The 26,741-nt window shown below is 35.4% G+C and overlaps 1 protein-coding gene across 5 annotated transcripts; it reads left to right on the forward strand.

The window, feature by feature from the left end:
- Positions 1-449: 449 nt before the first annotated feature.
- Positions 450-26,731, forward strand: shroom2b (shroom family member 2b). Of its 5 annotated transcripts, XM_051122791.1 has the most exons (10): positions 450-835; positions 5,104-5,252; positions 18,370-18,501; positions 18,574-20,887; positions 21,142-21,221; positions 21,511-22,050; positions 22,126-22,635; positions 23,031-23,196; positions 24,605-24,877; positions 25,897-26,731. In XM_051122791.1, exons 1-10 carry the CDS (start codon positions 668-670, stop codon positions 26,167-26,169), a joined length of 4,605 nt encoding a protein of 1,534 aa, XP_050978748.1. In that variant the 5' UTR covers positions 450-667; the 3' UTR covers positions 26,170-26,731. The 5 variants fall into 5 exon arrangements, with proteins under 5 accessions (XP_050978748.1, XP_050978753.1, XP_050978751.1 ...); XM_051122796.1 differs by lacking the exons at positions 450-835; positions 5,104-5,252 and adding an exon at positions 10,722-10,846; XM_051122794.1 differs by lacking the exons at positions 450-835; positions 5,104-5,252 and adding an exon at positions 11,999-12,226.
- Positions 26,732-26,741: the final 10 nt, after the last annotated feature.

Consider the following 26,741-nt stretch of genomic DNA (forward strand, 5'->3'; position numbering starts at 1 on the left):
TTCATAATCAAGACAATACATTACATTAAAACATAATAAGCTAAGACACACCAGTTTTCAATATCAAGCAGCGAAACCAGATGTTTTGTACAGCTAAAAGTAGCTGGACGCGATGAGACCGGAAATCACGCCCATAAAATGTACAAATTGGCCGCGGCGGCTCTTACGGGAAAAATAAGGTGAATAGGACAAATTTTTTATTATTATTATGACAAGTTAACTCAGTTCATTTGCATTATAGGTGAAAACTAAGCATCAACAAGTTGATTCGGATTTATGTCTTTATCGCACATGCAATATTTATTTGTTTGTTTATTGACAAATACATTAATAAACTAATTAAAATGTTTAATAAATGTTAAATATTTGATATGAATTTGCATTCGGAAGCGGTCAGCAGGTGGCGCTGCTCTTCTGGTCCCAATGGAGTTTGATTGTGTTCAACAGTTGCAGACCAGACGCCAAACTACATTCAAGACGCTGAAGGCTGAAACGCGCTGGTGGAGTTTAGTTTAGGATCGTTTTCTGCAGGTGTTTTTGTTTTTATTCTCGCTGGAAACGCATTTGAAAACCGAGATTATAGAAAATGAGAGAAAGCAGCGGCTCCTGTCAGCTTTACCTGGATAGTTTGTATGATGGAGCTGCTGTGTGAGCTGTTGTTGGAGTCATGGAGATTGTAAACAGCAGAGTGTCTTGTGAAGTTTTGTCAGGAGAGCATGTGGATGATGATGATGGAGGTGTGGAGTTTGTGGAGCTCTTACTGACCGGCGGGTCTCCGTGGGGTTTCACTGTCAGAGGAGGACTGGAGTATCACGAGCCGCTGCTCATCACCAAGGTATTTCATTCATCACACACTTGTGAGGATGTTTCAGTAAATACTGGTGATAAGCATTCCTTGTTTTATGGTAGAGCAGGGGGTTTCAGTCTTTTAAATGTCAAAGGCCCCCAAATATGATCATCCTAATGTGAGAGACCCCCATTCTGACATTTCAAAGACAGCTGTAACTTTTCTTGTATAAAAACCCAATTAATAAACTGAAAAATTAATAAAAAATATTTATAAATATTATTTGACAAGAATATGTATTTTTTTTTATTATTAGTGTTTTTTTTAAACATAAATATGTAGTTGCATTAAGTTTTTTCCTACTCACTATAGTACTGTACTGTAAAGTTATTTATTCATTTATTTTTTTCAATTATATAATTTTAGATTTTGTGATTGACTAATTAATTAATTAATTTATTTTTTTAATGTATTTCATGATTCATTTATGGTTATCAAAGTATGTATTGTAAAATATCATTTTAGTTATTTAAATATAATTCTATTTTTATTTTTTAATTATTATTATTATTATACTTTTTATACTTTTTATTAATTCTTCTTTTATTTTATATATTAATTTATGTAAAATGTTAATAATTTAAATATTGTTTTATATAATTTAGTTTTTTAAGCTATTTTAATCTGTATTATTATTATTATAATTATTGTGTGTGTTTTCTATTAAAACATATGTATTACATTTTCTTTTTAATATTTATTTATTTTTCTATTTTGTGATTTTAGATTTTGTAACTCATTAATTAATGAATAATTAATCTATTTATTTTAATATATTTTATGATTCATTTATGGTTATCAAAGTATGTATTGTAAAACAATTTAATTGTTAGTTATTTAAATATAATTTTATTTTTATTCTATCTTTATTATTATTATACATTTTAATGATTATTTTATTTTAATCTAATTATTTATGTATTTATTTTAAAAATGTTATTAATTTAAATATTGTTTTATATAATTTTTTAAAGCTATTTGAATCTGTATTATTATTATTATTATTATTAGTTTTTCTAATAACACTTATTTATTACATTTTGTTATTTTCTACGTATTTTGTAATTTTAGATTTTGTAACTCATTAATTAATGAATGAATTAATGAATGATCAATCTAGTTATATGAATATATTTCGTGATTCATTTATGGTCATCAGAGTATGTATTGTAAAACAATTTTGTTAGTTATTTAAAGATAATTCTGTTTTTATTTTTTAATCTTTATTATTATTATACTTTTTAATTTTAATCTAATTATTTCTGTATTTATTTAAAAAATGCTATTAATTTAATATTGTTTTATATAATTTAGTTTTTAAAAATATTTTAATCTCTATTATTATTAGTTTTTATTATTATGTGTTTTTCAATTAACACGTTTATTAAATTTTGTTTTTAATATTTATTTATTTATTTTTCTACTATGTAGTTTTAGATTTTGTAACTTATTATTTATTCTATTTATTTTAATATATTTTATGATTCATTTATGGTTATCAAATTATGTGTACATTTTTTTTATTATTTATTTAAATATAATTCTACTTTTATTTTTTAATCTTTATTATTATATTTTTTAATGATTCTTTTATTTTAATTTCATTATTTATGTGTTAAACAAAACATTTTATTAATTTAAATAATGTTTTAAAATTCATTTTTATATATTTTAATCTTTATTATTATTATTATTATTTGTTTTTATTGTTATTTGTTTTTCTATAAACACATCATATTTATTTAGTTTTCTTTTTAATATTTGTTTATGTTTTCTTGAAAAAAGAATAAATGTGGGGTGGAGCTTGGTTCTGTGCATCAGTTTTTGATTGGATGTTGAGATGTGGGCGTGGCTCACAAAAGTGTATTCAGATGAGCAAGAACTGCAATTATGATATTTTGATTAAATGTTGCTGTTTTTTTTATTTATTTAAATGAAACGTGCATGGGGGAACTGTTTACTGTAATATCTATAATATGCATTTAGAAAATATATAAGGTGAATTTTCATTCCATGCTGACCTTAACAAACACATAATGTTTTTTATCATTTTGTTCATAAAACAGACATTTAAATGTATAGAGGGTTGCCAAAAGCTATTTGGACACTGAAGTCACTTGTGTGGATGTGTGAACGTCATTGCATTAGAAATCAAGCTATCAAATCAAGTTTCATTTATTGCACAAACACGCTTGACGTTTAACATTGACACATGTTTTTTTTTCTTTAACTTCCTGTGGATTTTCACCAAAAATAGCTGGTTGATTTTTCACATTACAGCATTTGTTGTTGGCGTCTCTGTGGATTAAGCTGCATGAAAATAAACAAACTGCATCTAATTGAAATTCCCAACGTTTCTTTCTGTAATTTCCTGTAACTTAATTCTTGTGCAGTCCTTTACTGTTGGTTTAATGTGAGACATCACTGCTGCACAAGAAATCCACCAAAATAAACATTTGTCATGTTTCTGAATTCAGTTCATCGTTCACTGCATTACTGCACTTCATCCACATTTCTGAGCACTGCTGAGTGTGCACTATATACGGCACAGAGGAAATGATTCTAAACTGATCTGAAATCAGCTGCTGTGAATTTAAGGGATGTGAAACGAGCTGTAATCTAACGTTTCGAGCTGCTGAATATTTAAAGCTGTGCTCGGGTTTCTGAAGGAAACGCAGCTGATGGCATCTGATAGGAGCTCATACTGTTTCCTAAGATACTTTCAGGCTTGTTTTACCACAGCGCTCATGCACGTTCAATGATGAGTTCTTTGTTCATGTTCTTAGCTTTGGTCCCTGCTGCTGTTCTCATCAAGGTCCTGTAGGATCGATGTTGGACTGTCCTTGTCCCATGTGTTCCTCGTTCCATCTTATATTGTTCTTTGAAGCAAACAGTGAACTGACTTTATGACTCATGCGTTGACATTTGTCTAAATATGATTAAAACAGGACCCTACAAACACAGTTTTATTTTTTATTTTATTAATTTAATTAAACATGAATATAAATAAATAAATAAATAAAAAAGTAATATAATAATAATTACAAAATAGAAAAAGTTAAAATATAATACTTAAATATTTCTAATAAATTCAATTCTTAAATAATTTTTACAATGGAATAGTAAAAAATAATAAACACAGGAACTATATAATAATCAAAATAATCAAAAACATTTCTATTAAATTACATTTTTCATATATATATATATATATATATATATATATATATTTCATTTTAATGTGTTTAGAATAGGTTAAATTAAATATATTACAAATAATAAATATTATTAATATAATAAAAATTAATAATGATCAAAAAACACTTATATTAAATTGCATTTTTTTAAATAATTTGTACAATTTAATTATTATTAAAAAAATGAACACTTTATGTTTTTATTATTTAGTTTATAAAACAGACATTTAACAAATTCAAATTCATTTTGTTTTTTTCTTAAATTCCATTTTAATATTTTTGGATCATGATAAAATGGTTAAAAATTAAATGTAATAATAAAAAAAGCAAAATGTATATCTATATTTTTATAAATATATTCCAATAAAATATTAGTAATTAAAATGTATTATAAATATTTTGTAGTTATATAATTATACATATTTTTTGTGTACTACTTTGAATATTATATAAATAAATATATACACCCTATAATATAAATCTGTTAGACAAAATAAATCAATAAACCTAATAAATTTATTTTTTTATGTATTTTACAGTTTTTCTGATTTAATATAAACACTTTTTCATCATTTTGTTCATAAAACAGACATTTAAATTATACACTTATACATTATACAGAAATCATCAACAACAACAATAATATAAATTATTATAATTTTTATGAAATGTAGCAATTTAATAATTTATTACAATTTGAACAAATAAAATAACTGTGAATTGAGTTTATTATATGGTTTTATGTTGAATATATTTGTTTTTAAGAAATAAATGATGCTAACAGTGTTTTTTCCTATCATGTATCATTCCTAAGCAGAACTTCTAGCAGATCTGCAATCGGCAGAGACACAAACCACATCCATCTCAACATGGAAGCTGCAATAAGATATTCCATATATAACTCTAGACATGTCAAACACCAGCAGAAAAGGGCCGCTTTGTCACTGGTGGTTTTGGTCCAGGGTCTGTTATCAGGGCTTTGCAGTAAAGGAGATGTAGCTGTTCCTGTAAGCTTTTCTCCCAGTGCTGATGTTTGTTTGTGTGTGTTTGTTTGTTTAGGTGGAGGACGGGAGTCGAGCGGCGCTGGGTCGACTTCAGATCGGTGACGAGATAGTCAGCGTGAACTCTGTACTTCTCAGCGGTTACAGACTGGAGGCCATTTGTCTGGTGAAAAGCTCACATAAGACGCTCTCTCTGGGAATAAAACGGTAGGATTCGCTGTTGATGTCCACGCAAGATCAAAACTGACCCGATTTGCTGGTTTCCCAGGCAACCACCTGGCAGAATTCAGAATCGCATACAAGAATCAGACTGTTTGTGTCCTATAAATATACAGCAGAAATAGAATAAGTAATATGCCATTTTGAATTCCAAAACCACCCAAAGTTTTCTTCTTGAATATCCTATTTTTATCTGGAAAAATGTCACAGTATAAAAGCAAATGGGTTAGGATGCATAGCAACATCCTGGCAACCAACCAGAGCATCCTAGGAAATGCATAGCAACACCTTGGCAACCACCTAGACCATCCATAGCATAGCAACATCCTGGCAACCAACCAGAGCATCCTAGGAAATGCATAGCAACACCTTGGCAACCACCTAGACCATCCATAGCATAGCAACATCCTGGCAACCACCAGAGCATCCTAGGAAATGCATAGCAACACCTGGCAACCAAAAAGACCATCCATAGCATAGCAACACCCTGGCAACCACCCAGAGCATCCATAGCATAGCAACACCCCTTTAATCAACCAGAGCATCCTAGGAAATGCATAGCAACACCCTGGCCACCAAACAGAGCATCCATAGCATAGCAACACCCCTTGTGGTAACCACTCAGAGTCAATGTATAGCCACACTTTGGCAATCACTAAGAACACCCTAGAAACTGTATAGCAACACCCTAGCAACCACTCACAGCCAATGCATAGCAACACTGTGGCAACCACTCACAGCATCCTAGTAAATGCATATAAAGTCCTAGGCAACCACCCCAAACACCCTAGGGACTGCATAGCAACACCCTGTTAACCACTAGGAACAACCTAACAACCCCATAGCAACACCCCGGCAACAGCCCAGCACTTCCTAGTAAATGTATATCAACTCCCAGGCAACCTTCCTGAACACCTTGGCAACCACTGAAAACACTGTAGTGATTGCATAGCAATACCCCTTTAACCAACCAGAGCATCCAAGCAAATGCATAGCAACACCCTGGCAACCAGTCATAACAACACCCTGGCAACCACCCAGAGCATCTTAGCAAATGCTTAGCAGCCACCCATAGCAACTACCTAGAGCACCCTAGCAACCACCCAGAGCATCCTAGCAAATGCTTAGCAACCACTCTTAGCAACACCTTAGCAACCACTTATTTCAACACCTAGGCAACCAACCAGAGCATCCTAGCAAATGCATAGCAACACCCTAACAACCACTCATAGCAATACTCAGGCAACCAACCTGAGCATCCTAGCAAATGCATAGCAACACCCTGGCAACCAACCAGAGCATCGTAGGAAATGCATAGTGACACCCTGCTAACCACTCAGAGCGTCTATAGCATAGCAACACCCTGACAACCACTCATAGCAACACCCAGGCATCCAACCAGAGCATCCAAGCAAATACTTAGCAACACCCTGGCAACCACCTAGAGCATCCTAGTAAATACATAGCAACCTCCCATATCAACACCCAGGCAACTACCCAGAGCATTCCAGCAAATGCATAGCAACCACCCATAGCAACACCCTGGCCACCAACCAGAGCATCCTAGCAAATGCATGTCAAAACCCTGGCAACCACTCATAGCAACACCCTGGCAACCAATCTGAGCACCCTAGCAACTGTGAATGCGGTCTGGACATTTATATTACTGATAGATGCCTTTTAATTGTTGGAATATTATTTTACTGTAAAGTAAGTATTTTATGAGAAATGTTTAAATTAAAGTGATTAATGGCAGAAGTTACAGTTATTATTTTTTGGTTGGTTACTGGTAAGGATTAACTGACTAATCAGTAAATAATAATAAATAGATTCAATGTAAAAATAATCGTTACCTTAATCAATCATTTTAATAACTGTTTGTTACACCAATTGTAAGAGTCGTTCTGGATCTGAACTGAAGCATTCCAGTTTTCCTCTGAGATTTTTTTTGTCATTATGCTGCCAGGTTTATGGCAGATACTTTTGCCAGACCATAATATGTGCTCTGTGTTCAGATGGAGCAGATTGTTGCTGAGCCACAATGATGGGCTGGGTCACACGGTGTCGAGTTTCTCCTCAGCGTCTGATGGAAGGTGTAGCTTCACTGTATGACTGTCTGGAAATGACACTCAAACTGTGAATATTACACAAGTGCACATAGATTTTGCTAGACGTTTGATCTGATTTGAATGCTTTAGTTATCAAGTGGTTTGATTAATATGGTAGTTACATTTATATTCCCTTAAAGGACAACATTTTAACCTGGTTTTACTCCCTAACCTGGTGTAAGCCAATTTCCAATAAAAATTCAGCCCATGTATAACACATATATATGTTGCATAGCAATACCCTGGCAACCACTCAGAGCCAATGCATAGCAACACTCTGGCAACCACTCACAGCATCCTAGTAAATGCATATAAACTCCTAGGCAACCACCCCAAACACCCTAGGGACTGCATAGCAACGCCCTGCTAACCACTAAGAACAACCTAACAACCCCATAGCAACACCCTGGCAACAGCCCAGCACTTCCTAGTAAATGTATATCAACTCCCAGGCAACCTTCCTGAACACCTTGGCAACCACTGAAAACACTGTAGTGATTGCATAGGAATACCCTGGCAACCACTCAGAGTCAATGCATAGCAACACCCTAGCAACCACTCAGAACCAATGCATAGCAACACCCTGGCAATCACTTACAGCATTCTAGTAAATACATATAAATTCCCAGGCAACCACCCCAAACACCCTAGGAACTGCATAGCAAAACCCTGGCATCAACTATGCCCAGCACTTCCCAGTTAATGTATATCAACTGCCAGGCAACCTTCCTGACCATCTTGGCAACCACTGTGAACATCCTAGTAATTGCATAGCAATACCCTGGCAACCACTGCATAGTAACACCCTGGCAGTCACCCATAGTGTCCTAGTAACAGCTGTCCCTGGCAACTACCCAGAACATCCCACCAATGACATAACTCCTTGGCAGCTACCCAGAGCATCCCAGAAACTGCATAGCAACACCCTTGCAACCACCTGAAACATCCTATAAACTCCATAGCAACACCTTGGCATCTACCCAGAGCAAACTTATACAAACATATACAACCATCTAATAAACATAGCCCTAACCCACATTGGCAAGCACACAGGTCCACTACATAGTAACACCCTGGCAACCACCCTGAGCATCCTAGCAACTGCATAGCAACACCCTGACCAACCACTCATGTTTTTTTATTTAAATCTGTTGTGATTTGTATTTGTCACGTATAGTTTGTTGCATTCTGTGTAGCACAGAACAGCAGCGGGAGCAGAATCCAGTCCGGTGAGCTCCGTTACAGCTCTCACTCTCCACTGTGATCAGGTCTGAAGCGTCATTCTGTGTTTTACAGGCGTTATGGCAGAATCACCGTGACGTTTGTGAGTAGCTGACACCATTATTTGACAGAGCAGAACAAAAGGGCCATCATTATTGTGTGCTGCTTCACGCCGTCACACTAAAGAGCCCAAAGAGCCGGCTATTGTCTGTCATCACGGCCCCGCTGGGCTTTATATGCAGGTCTGGGTCGCATTTGCCTCCAGACTTCTGTCGTCAGAGGCCTTCTGGGAATCTACCGCCTGAGTTTAAAGTGATAGTTCACCCAAAAATAAAAATCAGTAGATTTAACAGCACTTTTTAATTTTTGGGTGAACTGGCCCTTTAAGCCTGGTGGGTCTGGCGGTGGAGGCCTGATGAGTTAATGAACCTGTAGATGGGCAGGTGAAATGTAAAAACATCCGCACTCAGAATCCAGTATTTGTTTAATGCAAAGTTTGTGTAATGCATCTTTCCCAAAATGTGCAGTTTTACAGGATCAAGAAACATTCTGTACAACATGTCCAATTATGTTGTTTGTAATGTCATGGAGCAGCTTTAATTGGTCCTTTTCGTTCATGCATATTGTACACAAACACAGACAGTGGTCTGCCTTACTTCTCCTTTGACAGGACAGACCCAGACGCCCATCACAGCATTTAAGGCTCTACAGGGCCATCTAGTGGTGTTGGTAAAATCTGCATGTGCCTTTGAAGCCATTAAGTTTAAAGTGACTTCGAAATATAGACAATACTACATGTCTTAAAGTTGTTGCACAAAAAGTTTAGCTCTTTATAAATTACAGTTATCATTTGTAATTATTATTATTTAAATATTTTTAATTGTCTATATAATTTTCATTAATTTATTTTTTATTTTATTAGTTTTAGATTTATTTTAGTGCAGCAGGTTTATTTCTGTTCTTTTTTAAAAATGTCTGTATAGGTTTAGTCATTTTAATTCAAGTTAAAAAAAAAGTTTTTGGCAACTAGCATAAATAATGTTTTTATATTATTTTATTTAAGTTAACAAAAACAAAAATCTTTTTAATGGATACATTTTTAATTAACTATAATAACTGCTATCTTTCACTATATAAATGTCTGTATAATTTTTTATTAATAATAATTAATTATTTTGATTAGTTTAGATTTATTTTAGTGCATTTCTGTTCTTTTTGATATGTCTGTATAGTTTTTATTAATTTTAATTCAAGTCAAACTACATAAAAAATACATTTTAGCAACTAGCTGAAATAAAATGTTTATATATTTTATTTCCGTACAAAAATGTTTTTAATGGATACATTTTAGTTAACAGTAATAACTCTGCCTTCTTTCACAAACTACTTTGTGTCTAAATTGTCAACAAACTGTATAAACATTTGACAAAAAAGTGCAGTGTTTTGTTTGTAAAATGTGCATCTTTCTTTACAATAAATGACATTTGTTTTGATATGTTGCATCTAAAGCACTGAAATTCAGATATTTTATGTGACTTAAGTGTCAAATTCCTTTTTAACACTACTGTAATGTACATAGACATTAAAAGTTTGCAAAATGCATATTTGTTTGTATTAGAAATCTTAATTTAAATACACATTTCCTTTAGTTTTTGAACTAAAGACTGAAACATCTGACACTTTTTTTATGGACAGTGTTAGGATTGTAGTAGTTTTGTCAGACTTTTTAAAGTGGATGAAACATTATGCACAAAAATACAGTAAAACATAAACATCAACTCAGTCTGATCACTACTACGGCATCAGAGTCACGTCCAGCTCATGTGATCTGAGCCGATGCCACCTGAACCCTGAATCCAATTACAGCAAAGATTTACCAGGAAGAAAACAAAACAGACAGATTTACATGCAGCCATATAAAAAAACATTTGCTTTGCTTTGCATGCTTTAATTTGTTGCAATGTTGTGCATAAGAGACTGTTAAAGTCCAGTTCAAATGTTTGTTTTAGTCCTGGTGTCTGTAGAAGACTGTGTGTTTTACTATAATCTCCCCCTCTGCTTAGAGAAGTGGATGAGTCCATTGGCTAGGTGAGTTTATTCTGCGCTGTGATTGGCTGCTGGCCGTGAGCTCATTGTTTTGGTGCTCTTCTCTGGGTTCATAGTAAGCAAACAAACGAGGCTGAACTCTGATCAGCGTGCGGCACGTTCCACTATGGAGACGCAAACACTGATCCGCTAGAGTCACATCAACAGGTATCTGCTCTTTAAGCTCTTTAAGTCATTTTACACGCCTTTACCTGTACTTGATGTAGTTTATATTTGTTCATTTACATTAATGATACCCAGATACTTCCAGCTGATTTGTTAATAGAAGTCACATAAAATTGTATAAAATAAAATGAATGTGGTTAGGACCAGTGTTATTTTATTATCATTAAGATACTATTATATTTTTAAATAATATTTGGAATTAGACTTTGTTTCTATGTTTTCTGCTGTCACTTTAATTTTGTAGTTGTAGTAATACAATAGTTTTAAATTGTAGTAAAGAAAAGTGTGTGTATATATACACTACCGTTCAAAAGTTTGGGGTCAGTACATTTTTTTTTTTTTTTTTTAAGAAATTAATTATTTTATTCACCAAGGATGTATTAAGTTAATAATTAAAAGTTTATTAAAAGTTAATAATAAATAATTTACATTGTTATAAAATATTTATATTTTGAATAAACACTGTACTTTTTAAACTTGTTATTCATGAAAGAATCCTGAAAAAAAAAAATTACAGGTTCCAAAAATATTTGGCAGCACAACTGTTGATATTATCCAACATTGATCATTCTAATAATAAATCCGCATATTAGAATGATTTCTGAAGGATCATGTGACACTTAAGACTGGAGTAACAGCTGATAAAAATTCAGCTTTTCATCACAGGAATAAATTCTATTTTAAAGTATGTTAAAATAAAAAACATTATTTTATATTGTAAAAACATTTTGCAATATTACTGTTTTTTTTTTATCAAATAAATGCAGCCTTGATGAGCATAAGAGACTTCTTTAAAGACTATTACAAGTCTTACTGACCCCAAACTTTTGAACGGTATATATATATGTATATGTATATGTATATGTGTGTGTGTGTGTATATATACATATATATATATATATATATATATATATGTATATCTATGTATGTGTGTGTGTGTGTGTGTGTATATATATATATATGTATAAAACATTTTTAGTTTATATTAATTTTTATTTTTTATCATTTTACATGTTGTTTATATATTAATTTAATTAATTTATAATATATTATATTATATATTCATTTAACATTTTTTTTTATTTTTTTATGGTTTAAATGAAGTTGTAGTGAACCATAACAACCCTGCATTAGACGTGTTTGTGGTCTTGCGGTGTCGTCGTTGTCGTCTCGGATTGTCCTCGGTTGCCGTGACACCTGTTACATCATGAGCTGGTGAAGCGCAGGGATTTGAGACGCTGCCATATTTAGAGAAACTGCAGGACTTGATCTCATACAGCCTGTTGATTGTAGATTTGGAGGTTTTGTTTTGTCCTCAGAATAGGTCAGGAGTTGGTTAGAGAAGCTGTTTGCAGAGGGAATGTAAGTACTCATATGTTGCTCTTTGACAGATTAGGGGTCTCAAAAGAGTTCTTGGTGCCTTAGAAAATAATTAAAAATAGACAAGAATTGACATACAAAACATAAGAGTATAGAGCTTTAAAATGAATGTTTGAGTTTACTATTAGATGATTTTTGCAAAAACTTTAGGCAAGACACTACAGGCAAAACCATTGTTTTTTTTTCATGCACTGGTCAATTTTGAGGTTATGGTTTAATTTCTGGCTTTTCATAACATGCTGTTTCAGATTAGTGCGAAAAAAGAAAGCAAAATACATTTAAATGTTAATTTTATTGCACTTTAATTATCTGCGTCTGTTTTTGATGGTATTTTCTCTAAACAAGTTTTTTCCTCCACTTAAGTAGCACTTAGATACACCAAAATTTACAGTTTCATTCCTGTCTATATTCTTAAAATTTTGACTGAGAGGTTTGTTCGCATATCATTCAGCTAAGATTATTAGTGCATTTGACCTATTTGCATCTATAGGTTTCACTTACAAAACATATCTTTAAAAGTTTTTTCCTCAACTTTAGCAGCACTTACATGCACCAAATTTTACAGTTTTATTCCTGTCTATGTTCTTAAGATTTTTACTGAAGGGTTTGTTCATATATCATTCACCTGAGATTATTCTTGCATCTTATCTATTTGTATTTATAGATTTTCGTTATAAAACGTATCTTTAAAAGTTTTCTCCTCCACTTCATCAGCACTTACATACACCAAAATTTACAGTTTTATTCCTGTCTGTATTCTGAAAGTTTTTACTGAGGGGTTTGTTCATATATAATTCGCATGGTTTTATTATTGCACTTTATTTACTTACATTTATACATTTAAATTTTAATACATATTTTTAAAGGCTGTTTTCTCAAATTGAGTTTCTTTCTCCACTTCAGCAACACTTACACCAAATTTTACAGTTTTATTCCTGTCTGTATTCTTAAGATTTTTACTGAAGGGTTTGTTCATATATATTCACCTAATATTATTACTGCATTTTATATATTTGCGTTTATAGATTTCACTTACAAAAACATATCTTTAAAAGTTTTCTCCACCACTTCAGCGGCACGTACAAACACCAAACTTAGCAGTTTTATTCTTGCCTATATTCTGAAGGTTTTTGCTGTGGGGTTTGTTTATATGTCATTCAGACTGATTTTAGTATTGCACTTTGTCTATTTGCCTTTGTAGATTTCAGTTACAATACATATTTTTAAAAGTTTTCACCTCTACTTCAGCAGCATATATAAACACCAAACTTAGCAGTTTTATTCTTATCTATATTCTGAAGGTTTTTGCTGAGGAGTTTGTTCATATATCATTCACTCTGGTTTGTAGAACATTTTGTTCCTAAAAAACAGAGTGAAAATGTATTTTTTCCGGTCTGTTTCACAGTGTTTTCTAATTTATGAAGTGATAAAAAGAGAAATGAAAAATCCCTTCAGTAAAAACCCTTAAAACTAATATGTCAACAGAATCAAACAAGAATTTTAAATCTGGTTTTATCCAGTGTTTAGATTTATCTTCTGGAAATGTGCAAATTAGTGCTTATTTAATTAGATAATACCTTATTTATATATTTAAATGTAATATTTCAGAATTTGTAATACTAAATTTGCAGTTCGCCATGTAAACAATCAAATGTAGAAGTGCAGTGATGTCTGTTAATTTTTTTTAACCCAATTTACCCTATATAAGCTGTAGTGTCTTGCCTTATAGTTTTTTTGTGTGTTTTAAGCTTGATCATTCTCAATTCTAGTCATTTCTGAACTAGCGGTTGCGCTGATGTTTGCTCTCAGGATTGTGGAGGTCGTGTGGAGTTTGAGCTTTAAACATATCGCTGTGAGATTCCTCTTGAGATCTTTCTTCTTTGATAGTCTGTGTTTGTGTGATGTTTGTGCTGGTGTCCTCCGTCACACAGCTGTACAGGATCAGGGTGCAAACACACTTCCTCTACTGTTTTCACTGTCATTGGCTTGCCTTGTTCAACAGAACTTGTTTTGTGAAAAAAGTTGCTTTTCTCAGTCTCTTTTTCATGCTTATTAGCTTTTAGCTTCACATCAAACTCACTGACTGTTTTATTTCAGTTATAGCTAATTAAAACTTTTATTTTGAGCAGGTGTAATCATTGTACTGCCACAGTTCTTTTTATAGGAATATATTTATTAGCTAAAACCTGCCTCAGATCATAAATACACTATGAAAAACAATGACATTTATGGTTAAAATAGCAGCTGTTGGTGTAGAAACAATTTTCACTCATAAATTGCTAGTAAATTTAAGTAACACTTTAAATTAAAAACAGAACTTAAGTCCAGTAATCTGATTTATTTACAAAAAATTAAACATATCTTTTACATTGTAGCAGGATTTTACAGATTAAGTTTACATTTACAGTAAAAACATGCATTTCCTTAACTGAAATAATGCTGATATACCTTTTTCCTTTATGTTATACTGACAAACACCATAAAACACAGGCAGTAAAGAGAAAACCACATGATGACTCAAAGTTCATCACAAGGAGCTGAGGATATTAATAAACTAAAGATACATACAAAACGCCATCATGGAAACACAGAACATTAAAATAATATAAGAAACATTCATCTAACAACATAAGATGAATGATATAACATCAAACCCTAATGTACAAAACTGACAATAAAAAACTAAGAATAAACACAGATATTTCTATAAAAAAACAAAAACCTTTTTTCCATTTTGAAACGCTGTGCATTTGTCAGTATTTTAGTGTGAAATTACATGAAATGTTCAGTTAGATCTAATAAAGTTCGTCACAGTACTGTTACCACTTACTGTAGCATCTTTGCAGTCTTTTACTGTTAAAAATGTGATGTTTACAGAGTATGCATGGAAATGCGAGTGTGTATTGTATGTTGGGCTCTGTGTGTCTGTATAAACTGTAATCCCGCTGCTGATTATCCCTGCATTTCTATTGTTGTGTCCGTCTGCCTGCATTCAGGCTTCAGTCCAGGATCATCACACTGACTCAGCTAACGAGAATTCAGCCAGAGCTTCATTAACACTCTGACTCACTAAAAGGTGTTTTGATAGTGTTTGGCAAATCACTTATTTTCACTTTCTTTAATATATGCTGTATTTGTCACTCAGAAATACTGGTTGTCTGGGCTTTGCCAAATCAGTTTTTGAAGAAAATTGCAATTTAAATACACAAAACAGAGTTCAGATAAAGTACATAATATTTTTAAATATTTTTCTAACAACACCAGTATAGGATTAGTGCAAATAATATTACATTTTAGCATCATTTAGATATCATTTGTATTTATTAATGATCTATAATAATGTTTTTAGTTATTACTATTTATCTGTTTAAAAAGTTTATTTGTCTGTATGTTCTCAGTTCTACTTTCATATGCACTTGATATGTGACAAACCTTCAGCCAATCAGATCAGCAGATTTCGGAGTGTGTTACTATAATACTCCTCGCTCCTCCCCGTCTCAGACGTCTATAATCTCTTAAGGAAATCTGCTGATGACTGGGACGCGCCGTCAGTCACATACTCACTGTTTGTGTTGTTTTCAGGTGCTTCGCTTGCATCATACTAGTTTTTGAGCATATATATGTGGGTTAAAGGCCGGACGCTTGACCTGCATTAGCTGTTAGGTGCAGGTCTTTCCACAGCGCACATGCCTTAAGGTTCCTAGAGGTTTGTTTGCGTCCGCACATTTTTAAAAGCATCAGAGGAATGTGACTTAATGGGAAAATATGCAGCCAAGAAAAGTCAATGCTGTCAAGGATGTTAAATAAATGACTTCTGTCACTTTAAACCAGGTTTACTGTCAAGAAACTGGGTAAGTTTGTCCATCAGCATATTGTTGCTTAGTTCTTACATTTTTAAGTGTTTGTTGTCGTGCATTTCTCTACAAAAACTGCTGCATATGATGCTAAAGTGAGTTCAAGTTAAAATGCCTAAGTGTTTTTTAGTAAGATCACCTCTGCTTGAGAGGATAAAAAAATTAATTTAAGCTGTAATTTAGTTTGATAGGCTGCAAGGTTAGTCTTTTATTGTATTTCCAACTTGCTTTGACATTGGCAGCAAGCAGTCAGTTTTGCAATAGTTACTCTCTCTTTTTAAAAAGTGCTTTTTGTTTCTGGTCAGGATGTTTCTGTCGACTTTTGGATGTTCTTGCAGCTTTTTCTGTCTCCCTGACAATTTCAGCATTAGCCATTTGCATTTGTATAGTGACTTGCAATCAAAAGACTCAAGTTTAGATGTTGTTTTTTCTTGACCTGAAAGACTCACTGACATCTTCACCTGATTAGATAAACTACATCAATATTGAATATTTTTCTAACAACATAGTGTAGGAGTAGTGCATATAGTTTTAAATATTAGCATCATATTAATTTTAAAATTGAACAAAATGTAATTTTATTTTTGACATTTTTAGTAGTTTTTTTTATCAATGTTTTTTTAAATCAATGTTTATCAATAGTTTTTCAAAGTTTATTTTAATTCTACTTATTTTAGTGCATCAAGCTAAACTAAATTAAAATTAAATGTTGACAACTAGCCGAAATAAAACATTTTTTTCTATTTTATTTCTGTTTATTTCAGTTATCATTAATATGTTAAATCTTTTTTTTTTTGTTTTAGTATTTTTTGTGTTTGTCATTTTTAGCATGTATTTCAATACAGTTTTTATTCATTTTTATTTTCATTTTAGTTATTTTAGTACAAAGTTAAACTAAATAAAAATGAGAAACGTTGCCTTGGCAAGTAGCTAAAATATATATTTTTTTAATAACGTTTTTTAAGGTTTATTAGTATTTTGAATCTGTTTTTACGTTTATATTTTCTGTTTTCACTTTAAGTTTAAAGTTAATTTTGTTGTGTTTTTGTGTTATTTTTAGTAGCTTAGTAGTTTATATACTGCATTTTATTTCAGTTAATGTTTAAGTTATTTTTAATGGTTTTAAAGTTCATTTCAGGCTTTGTTAACTATAACCTTGATGTCTTGATCTGACATATCGCTCATTATTCTGAACCGACATGACGATTGTTCTCTCAGACAGACGACAGATTGAGAGGAATGTGTAGCTGCTCATCTTCCTTTGTGACAGACTGAAAGGCTAAGCTCCCATTGATCACATGTAGTCACTTCACTGTTGTTCAGCATATGGTGGCCTCTGTCCATCCGGAAACAAGCTTTACCCCAGTTACCCTGAGCGGACTGGAAATTAGTGAAGCATGCTCATTTTATGTGATAAATACGGAAGAAGTGATGATGGTACACTTTCATCACAATATGCAATAGTTTATAGCAGTAGACGAGGCTAATACTCTGTAATAAATTTTATTTAATTTAATATTTTTTGCAAGAATTAATGTTTATTGTACAACAATTCATATTTTTTTATGCACTAGTTGTTCTACAGTATATACTGTGTTTTCTCTTCACTGTCATGCAGGAAAGTTAAAATGGTGGATATTGTAACGCAAACAATGCCTGCAGAAAGTGAAGTACATGTGGCCAGGAACTTTCTCACCAAGATTTTAAGAAGTTCTATGAGGTATCGTGCAGCTGTTGACATTTGTCTCGTGACCCCAGCCCCTCACAACCCTGTAGTTATCACCCATCAGTCCGTCCATCCCGGCCCGGACCCCCATATCACATCCTTTGCCATGTGGCGTCTTAGCTGTAGCTGTGCTGTTCACGTGCAAGACTGGGATTATACGCTTAAGATGATTATCGTGTGTCATTTTCACTGGCTTCTATAGAACCTGTGATCCAGTGAGCCTCTTCAGTGTTTCCTGCTGTATTGTTGTTTAGTGTTGATCATATGTCAAAAATAAACAGATATTCCGTTTGTGTTTCGTGTGTTGATGATTTTTCCCCCTCCTTTTCCACCTCACATGCATTTCAGGAAAAACCGCTTCAAAGGGTATGTCACTTGCTGCTAAATGAGTAATTACCATGAAACTTTTATTATACGAAAGGATTGCACTGTTATTCACAATTCATGATATTTAAAAAGAAAACCGATCTCTTGGATGCTATTGTGCATTTGAATATGGTGAGATAATTGGTTTTAAGTAGTAGAGTACTCTATTTTTATTTCAGGAGGAATGAATCATCATGTAGACCCCATTCGTGGCACTCCGCTAAATCCACGGATAACCCTACCAGCGACACTCCAAAATCTGAACCCAACCCTGTACCTGACCCCACTTGGCAGACAAACTATGATGCAGGGTGAGATTCTAAGGGTTTATATGTAATATAAATTCAACTCAATCAGCATCATTAATTTGCTTCGTTTATCAGGTCACCCTCGAAAGACTTCACTAGCTGTTGGGGACAGACCAATCTGCGACAAGTATCCTGCCAGTTCAGCTCGGTGGGAAATATGGAAAGTGTAGAGCCCCCATCTCACGCTTTCTCCAAAGAGCAACCGTTATCGAGCAAACCCAACGGTGGAGCAGATCACCCAGTGCTTGAGAGCGCCAACAGCAAACCTACTTCTGCATGCAACACGATTTTATCAGGCACAGCTGACCACGGTGCACCTCGGTGTGTCATTAATACAGAAGGGATGTTTTATAGAGGCATTCCCAGTGATCTAGGAGTTCCCACTGACTGCCATAGATACCTGCAGATCCCTATGGGCAACGGTGGACGAGTGAGTCCCAGTGTGGAGGAGCAAGCTAGCTCCAAATTCTCCTCCACTGGGAGATCCAATCATAGACCCGTGTGGCATATTCCTGAGAACAAGATGTCCACTACTCAAGCTCCTTCTCCACCCTTGCGTAGTGATAGTTTCACGGCCACCAGAGTTCATGAGAAGAGCTTGGTGGGATCATTCCCTGAAGGACTTTCTGTGTATCCACCACAGAAACCTCACTGCAGAGCTGTGGACCAACAGTTGGACGGTGAACGAGGGCATGAAGTGAGACACAGCTACAACCCACCTCCAAAGAAGGACTTTCTTCAGCCATATCTTTCGGTTGAGGACTACCCAAATCAGCTAAACCCTACCAAACTCTTTTCCAAGTCAAGCACTGATGTTAGACAAGGCCAGAACCCGTTTACATATGAACTTCAGCATCAGAGACAACACAGCGATGATAGTACCTTTTCTGCACACCCCAACGCCACATGTTCACCAAAGATCCAGAGCGTTGGGAGCTACTACCGAAGCCTTCAAGATTTGCCCACCAACACTGGCAGTCGAAACCAAGCCAGAACCTCCATGGCCTTTGACCCTAACCATGAGGGCCAGGCTCATTTCCGCTACTACTGCATCACTGCCCAGCAGCCATCCTTGGAATCACCTACGCAGGGTTGGATGAAAGATGAACGAAGGTCTGAAGTGGGAACCACCCAAGGTGCCTCAGACAGAAGCTTTGCTGGTTCTCAAAAGGTTGTGAAGACTAAGTATCCCCAACTGTACCTCAGTGTACCTGAGAACAAGAGCTCCAACAGTTACAACAAACAGACCATCAGTCCTCCTTCATCTCAAGCTACATCCCCAAATCATCTGACTTCAAAGTCCAGCTCTGGGGAAAGAGAGACTCCAAAGAAGAAAGATGGAGTTAAGTCACAGCCTTTCAGGCATGTATCAAATCACCAGATGGAGCAGAAGCACTCTGCATCCACTTACCACCAGGACAATCCGTGGATCAGCAAGCAGGATCAGAAGATCTGTCCATACAAGACACCTTTGTTGCATTCTTTGGCCCAAGAGAGCAAGAAGATGGCAGAAAAATCAGTGGCAGCCAAAGGAGGAAGTCAAGAATCAACTGATGCCATTGGTGGCAAACAGGGAAGACGGAGTGACCGCTATGCCACGACTCTACGCAACGAGATCCAACAGAAGAGGGCCCAGCTTCAGAAAAGCAGAAGTGCAGCTACCTTGACCTGCTCAAGTGAAATTGAGGAGGACTCTGACATTTGGAAGTCCAATGAGAACTCCACATCATCTTCTGATGGCTCCTTCTCCAACACTTACAAGGATCATCTAAAGGAAGCCCAAGCCAAAGTTCTGAAGGCCACGTCATTTATGAGGAGGGACCTGGAGCTTCCTGGGAATGAAATTGCACTGGGTCAACCTCCTAAAAAACCTGGGACTGTCCATGGACAAGTCACTCGCATTGGGGGGCGTAAAAGGTTTCCCATGGATAAAAAGATACACTCCTTCTCCGAACCAGACAAGATCAATGAAGTAGGAGTAGAGGATAAGGCAGCTGGGTCCTTTGTGGACCGATATAAGTTCTTTGAAAGTTCCTGCAAACCAGTTCACCAAAGGCCCATTGCAAAGCAATCCCTGCTCAGTCCCACTGAAGACCAAGATGAGAGGAAGACTAGATTAACTGGAGAAACTGAAAGCATCCATCAATCTCCCTTAAAACAGAGTAAATCAAGCCATTCTGATCTTCATACTGAGGAGCAACAACGACTTGGTACATTTGCAGAATATGAAGCTACATGGAACATGCAGAAGAAGCCAGTGGAAAGAAGAACCACAGGCAGATATCATTCAGCTGAAAATATCCTCGACTCAGGCTTGGAGGAATCAAGCAGCACAGTTTGTGTTCATGAAAGATCCCGTTCTTCTCCTTCTGCTGACTTCTACGGACAGGTAAGAGGATCCTTTGCTTTGTCATGATACTGATAATGTCTTTGGTGCCAAAACATGGTACCAACTTCATAAAGAACAGTGTATCTACATTTCATTAGATACACTGTTTTCTCTGCGGAAGCAGATGATTGGGTTGTATTGTTCGGAAACAGCTGTAAAGAGTCAGTGCTACTGACAAAGTGGATGAAGATAGGTCTGTCCTTCAGGTAGAAGAATCTTTGGCATCTGTGTTAACAGATCCACATTTCTTTCAGAAAATTCCTCTGCCAACCAGAAAGTCTCCTGTGGAATCTCCACCTGAACCCAAGGACCAACAAGAGGCCCGTATCAGTAGGTAAGGATTTTTTGCCTTATCTTGGTGATCAATCCATCTGTATCAGGAGTGAAACTCATTCCTAGAGGGCCGGTGTCCTGCAGAGTTTAGCTCCCCATTTAGACGCACTTGAACTAGCTAATCAAGCTTACTAGGCATACTAGAAACTTCCCGGCAGTTGTATTGTGTAAACTCTGCAGGACACCGGCCCTCCAGGACCGAGTTTGGGCACCCCTGGTCTATATTTTCAGTGATCTGTTCATGTAAAGACTAATGATATGTATGTTTCATTGTAATTTCAACATCACAGTGTATCTGAAAGAGAGCATGGTCTGCTCAACATCTCCGAACCTCTAGAGTCCATCACACTGAACGTTCTGATAAGTGACATGGAGGCTCTTTCCCCCAACCAGAATCCCAGACTTGATACGAGGCATCCGCCACCTTTCTCCTCGCATCATCTCCAGGTTCCCGTGTCAGAGCAACTGCTTCCTAAAAACAAAAGTCCTGAACCGCAGAGGTCTGCTCAACCCAAACAACCAGAAACCACATGCCCTTTCAGAGCCTCCCAGGAAGCTAGGGTTCAGACGTCTTCCCCTGAGCCAACTCAAGGACCATGTCCATCAGAACATCTGGAGAAAGACAAAAGCCAGCTCGCTGCACCAGAGGACAATCAGAAATCAGACACTGAGGGGACATTATCTCACAAACCACATCTTCTGGGTGGTCCCTTCATTTCTCCGAAGCAGAACGTTGATCTGACGGTAACCTCAGCCAACAGAACACGTTCTCCATCTCCTCAGTTCTTTCCACAGAGGCTCACAGATGAACCTCCTGCAGCTGTGCAGAAGTAAGTAGAGTTTTAGATACTTTTTAAGATGATCATTTTAAGGTGATCATTATTGCCATTTTTTTCCTTTTGCAGTAGTAAGAAGGAGGAAACATCAGAGCCAAACACTGTTGGGCGGAAGGTCCCCATACAGATCGTTTGTACCGAAAATGGTTCAGAGAGAGAAAATCGCAACTATCTGCCACAGGGTGAATCATCTGGATGCTCTGAGGTGCCTAAAACTGGCCAGCTAAAAAAACTAGATTCTCCAGAGCAATCAAAGTCACCGTTTATTGCCTACACCCGCCCGGATCCAAGCAGAAATGCAGAACATCAGGCTGACGAGTTGGTACAAGACAATAAAGAGCGGGTGAGGAGCAATGGTGTGGGCGAACACTCTGAGGAGGATCTGAAACGAGAGGAGCTGGCCAGGGATATCATGGGGAAGGACAAGAGTCTAGTGGACATCTTGGATCAGAGTAAAATGATGACTACCATGGATCTGATGGAGGGAATATTTCCACAGGGGGAGCAGCTCCTGGAGGGAGCGCAGCAGAGGAGGAAAGCATCCTCCAAACAGACTTCTCCCAAAAATACACAGCAGAGGTACACTGCCTGAGAATCTCTCAAATACATGTTCAGTCTTCATATTATATAGATGACATTATTTTGCATTTTTGGTATTGAGTATTAAAGTATATGCCAGATTATGATTTGTGATATTTATGTGACATTTTCTGTTATGTCATTTCTCATTTCTTCTTCATCAACAGCAATTGGAGTCGTAACCTAGTTCAGTTATCTGTTTTACTCAGCTTTAGACTGAAAACCTATACACCACTGCCCTCTACTGATACACACCACACACACACAACTAGTACAGCATACTTGACCTTAAATCTGAAACCGTCGTATTTGAGAATGATTAAACTATATTGACCTACTGATTTTCCCTCCAGATTTTTCCTTTTTACTGACACACGAATGTTTGATTTCTGCAGGGTGGAGGACAATATGGCGTCATCAGTGTCATTAGTGAGCAGTTCGTCGTATTATAGCACATCTGCACCCAAAGCAGAGCTGCTAATAAAAATGAAGGACATGCAGGAGCACATGGAGGAACAGGATTCAGAGGATGAACTCGATTATGACCTGTCCAGCAAGAAGGTACAAGGATTATGTCCATTTTGTTGCTTTGTTTTGACTTTGTGTTGTTCTTGTTACCCCTCCCATAGATGTTCTCATTGGCTGCTCCACATATTACATATTCGGTTGTAACTTTGTTGCTTTGTTCAGAATTTTTGCATTCAGTGAGAACAGAAAAAAAATAGTTAAAGATTAGTTGATTTGGTAATGATCTGCATATATAGTATAATCAGTCATAAATGAAACAGGCAAGTTTTTTGCTCTCAAGGTGTTTGAGTTAAATCATTTTACACTATTTACAACATTTTTTCAAACATTTTACAGTATTTACATTTTACAACATTTACTAACATTTTAGACTATTTACAAAATTTTACAAATATTTTACACTATTTACAACAATTTACGACATTTACTAACATTTTACGCTATTTACATTTAACAACATTTTACAAACATTTTACACTATTTACAACATTTCACAAACATGTTACACTAACATTTTACAAACATTTTTAACTATTTACAACACTTTACTACATTAACATTTTACGCCATTTACATTTTACAACATTTTACAAAGATTTTGAACTATTTACAGCAATTTACAACAATTTTACGCTATTTACATTTTACAACATTTTACAAAATTCTACAAAGAGTTTACACTACATTTTACAAACTTTTTTCACTGTTTACACAAATTTACATTTACTAACAATTTACATTATTCACATTTTACAAACATTTACAACATTTACTAACATTTTACAAAATGTTTACACTATTAACAACATTTTACATTTTACAAAAATTTTATGCTATTTACAACATTTTCAAAGATTTTACATTACGTTTTACAAAGCTTACGCTATTTGCAACATTTTACCTTTTAACAAACATTTTATGCTTTTTACATTTTGAGTATTTTAAGCCATTTACAACATTTTACAAACATTTACAAATATTTTACACCATTTACATTTTACAAACATTTTGCACTATTTACAACGTCTTACAAACATTTTACCTTATATATATATATGTTTTACAAACATTCTATGCTATTTACAGCATTTACAAACATTTTACACTGTTTTCATTTTACAAACATTTTACATTATTTACAACATTTACAAACACTTACACTGTTTACATTTCAGTGCAGATCATAATCTGTATATAACTGTATATGACTAAAAATATCTTTAAAAAGGCTTGAAATCATGGCATAGTATATAAATAATTATGTGCATCTATTTATTCTCATTGCTTAAAATCTGCATAAATCTGTTAATTTGGAAAATAATTACATTTATTCAGTCAAGCATCCCTGCATTAATAACATATTCTGTCAGGATTGTTATATATCTGTTACATATGTTTTTAATTCTTAAAGTGTGTCTTTGTCATTTCTGTCTCTTTGTAGCAAGAGTTGATTGACAGCTTAAGTAAGAAGCTGCAGGTGCTGCGAGAGGCGCGTGAAAGCCTGCAGGAGGACATGCAAGACAATAACGTTCTGGGAGAGGAAGTGGAGGCCACCGTACAGACCGTCTGCAAACCCAATGAGATGGAGAAGTTTCGCATGTTTGTGGGCGACCTGGACAAAGTGGTCAGTCTGCTGCTGTCACTGTCCGGCCGACTGGCACGCGTGGAAAACGCCCTGAACAACCTGGAGGAGGGAACATCAGCGGATGAGAAGGTATGAATGAGATGCATCTGCAGATGCGAATTGTATATGAGTTGTACTAATTCGTTCCCTCGTTTTAGCAAATTGTAGCCACATAGAACTAATTAGTTCCCTTGATTTAGTAAATCGTAGATGTGTTAGCAAATTGCAGCTGCGTTGTACCAATTCGCGCTCTTGTTTTAGTGAATCGCAGCCACGTTGTACCAATTCGTTCTCTCGTTTTACCGAACCGCAGCCGTGTTGTACTAATTTATTCTCTCATTTTAGTGAATTGCATATGCGCTGTACTAATTAGTTCCCTTGATTTAGTAAATTGTAGACGTGTTAGCGAATCGCAGCCGCTTTGTACCAATTCGCTCTCTCGTTTTAACGAATCGCAGCCGCGTTGTACCAATTCGCTCTCTCATTTTAACGAATCGCAGCCGCGTTGTACCAACTCGCTCTCTCATTTTAACGAATCGCAGCTGCGTTTGTACCAATTCACTCTCTCCTTTTAACGAATCACAGCCGAATTGTACCAATTCGCTCTCTCGTTTTAGCGAACCGCAGCTGCGTTTGTACCAATTCACTCTCTCCTTTTAACGAATCACAGCCGAATTGTACCAATTCGCTCTCTCGTTTTAGCGAACCGCAGCCGCGTTGTACCAATTTGCTCTCTCGTTTTAACGAATCGCAGCTGCGTTTGTACCAATTCACTCTCTCCTTTTAACGAATCACAGCCGCATTGTACCAATTCGCTCTCTCGTTTTAGTGAACTGCAGCTGCGTTGAACCAATTTGTTCTCTCATTTCAGTAAATCGTAGTCGCATAGAATACATTTGTTCCTTCGTTTTTGTAAATTTTTGCCATGTTGTACTAATTTGTTTCCTCATTTTAGTAAATTGTGGCCATATTGTCAAAGAACTTGATATTAATGTGTTTAAATTCAACTTTATCATTTTAGTTAAAAGCTTGGAGATGTTTGACTGAATTAGTCCTAATTCAGTAATTTGTTCTGTACAATAAACAACACTTGTGTGTCGTACTTTCAGCACACTTTGATTGAGAAACGCAAACTGCTGATTCGCCAGCACGAAGACGCCAAAGAGCTGAAGGAGAACTTGGACCGAAGGGAACGTCTGGTTTATGAGATTCTGGCCAGTCACCTCAGCGAAGAGTGTCTCGCAGACTACCGGCACTTCGTCAAAATGAAGTCAGCGCTCATCATTGAGCAGCGCAAACTGGAGGATAAGATCAAACTGGGTGAAGAGCAGCTCAAATGTCTGAAGGACAGTCTGCCGCTGGACCAGAGACTGATGTACTGAACTATACTGAACTCTGAACTGGTTTTCACTAGACTGGACTAAACTAGACTCTAAGTATTGCTTGCGTGCATTGGATAGATTTATTACAATCAACACACAATCATTCTTATATCAGTTTTGAGCTTTCCATTGATTCCAGTTTAAAGTATTTTAGTGAATTCATTCATGCTTTGAATCCGCTCACGTTTTCAGGGATGTGCTGTATAAAACTCTCTCCTGTTTTTTAAAGGATCTTTTAAAGGAAGTTTTTTCTACCTGTATATACATGTTCAGCTAATTTATTTTGCTGCTGAAAGCTAACGGTGCTATTTACTGAAAGGTTAGATCTGCTTATTCTTGACTAGATCCACACTGAAAGCTGTTTTACTCATTTTGATGTAAATGTTTTAAACTTTCCTGTTTTTTTAACTTCATGAAATAACCATATAGTTCAAAATAACTCATCTTGTATCTAAAATATGGTCCTGTGAACCAGAAAAATAATTTGATATACTGTTCATAAACATGCTTGCAGTGCACTTCTGCAATAAATTGGAATAAAAATAAAATATTGTGCAACTTCTGTTGTAGCT

Source organism: Labeo rohita, chromosome 11, assembly GCF_022985175.1.
Source record: "Labeo rohita strain BAU-BD-2019 chromosome 11, IGBB_LRoh.1.0, whole genome shotgun sequence".
NCBI lineage: Eukaryota > Metazoa > Chordata > Actinopteri > Cypriniformes > Cyprinidae > Labeo > Labeo rohita.

Excerpts from the sequence above, each read along its gene's own strand:
- shroom2b (XM_051122791.1), top strand. The coding sequence starts at position 668 with ATGGAGATTGTAAACAGCAGAGTGTCTTGTGAAGTTTTGTCAGGAGAG. Across the intron at positions 836-5,103 it reads AGCCGCTGCTCATCACCAAG|GTGGAGGACGGGAGTCGAGC; the intron begins GTATTTCATTCA and ends TTGTTTGTTTAG. Across the intron at positions 20,888-21,141 it reads CTGCTGACTTCTACGGACAG|AAAATTCCTCTGCCAACCAG; the intron begins GTAAGAGGATCC and ends CATTTCTTTCAG.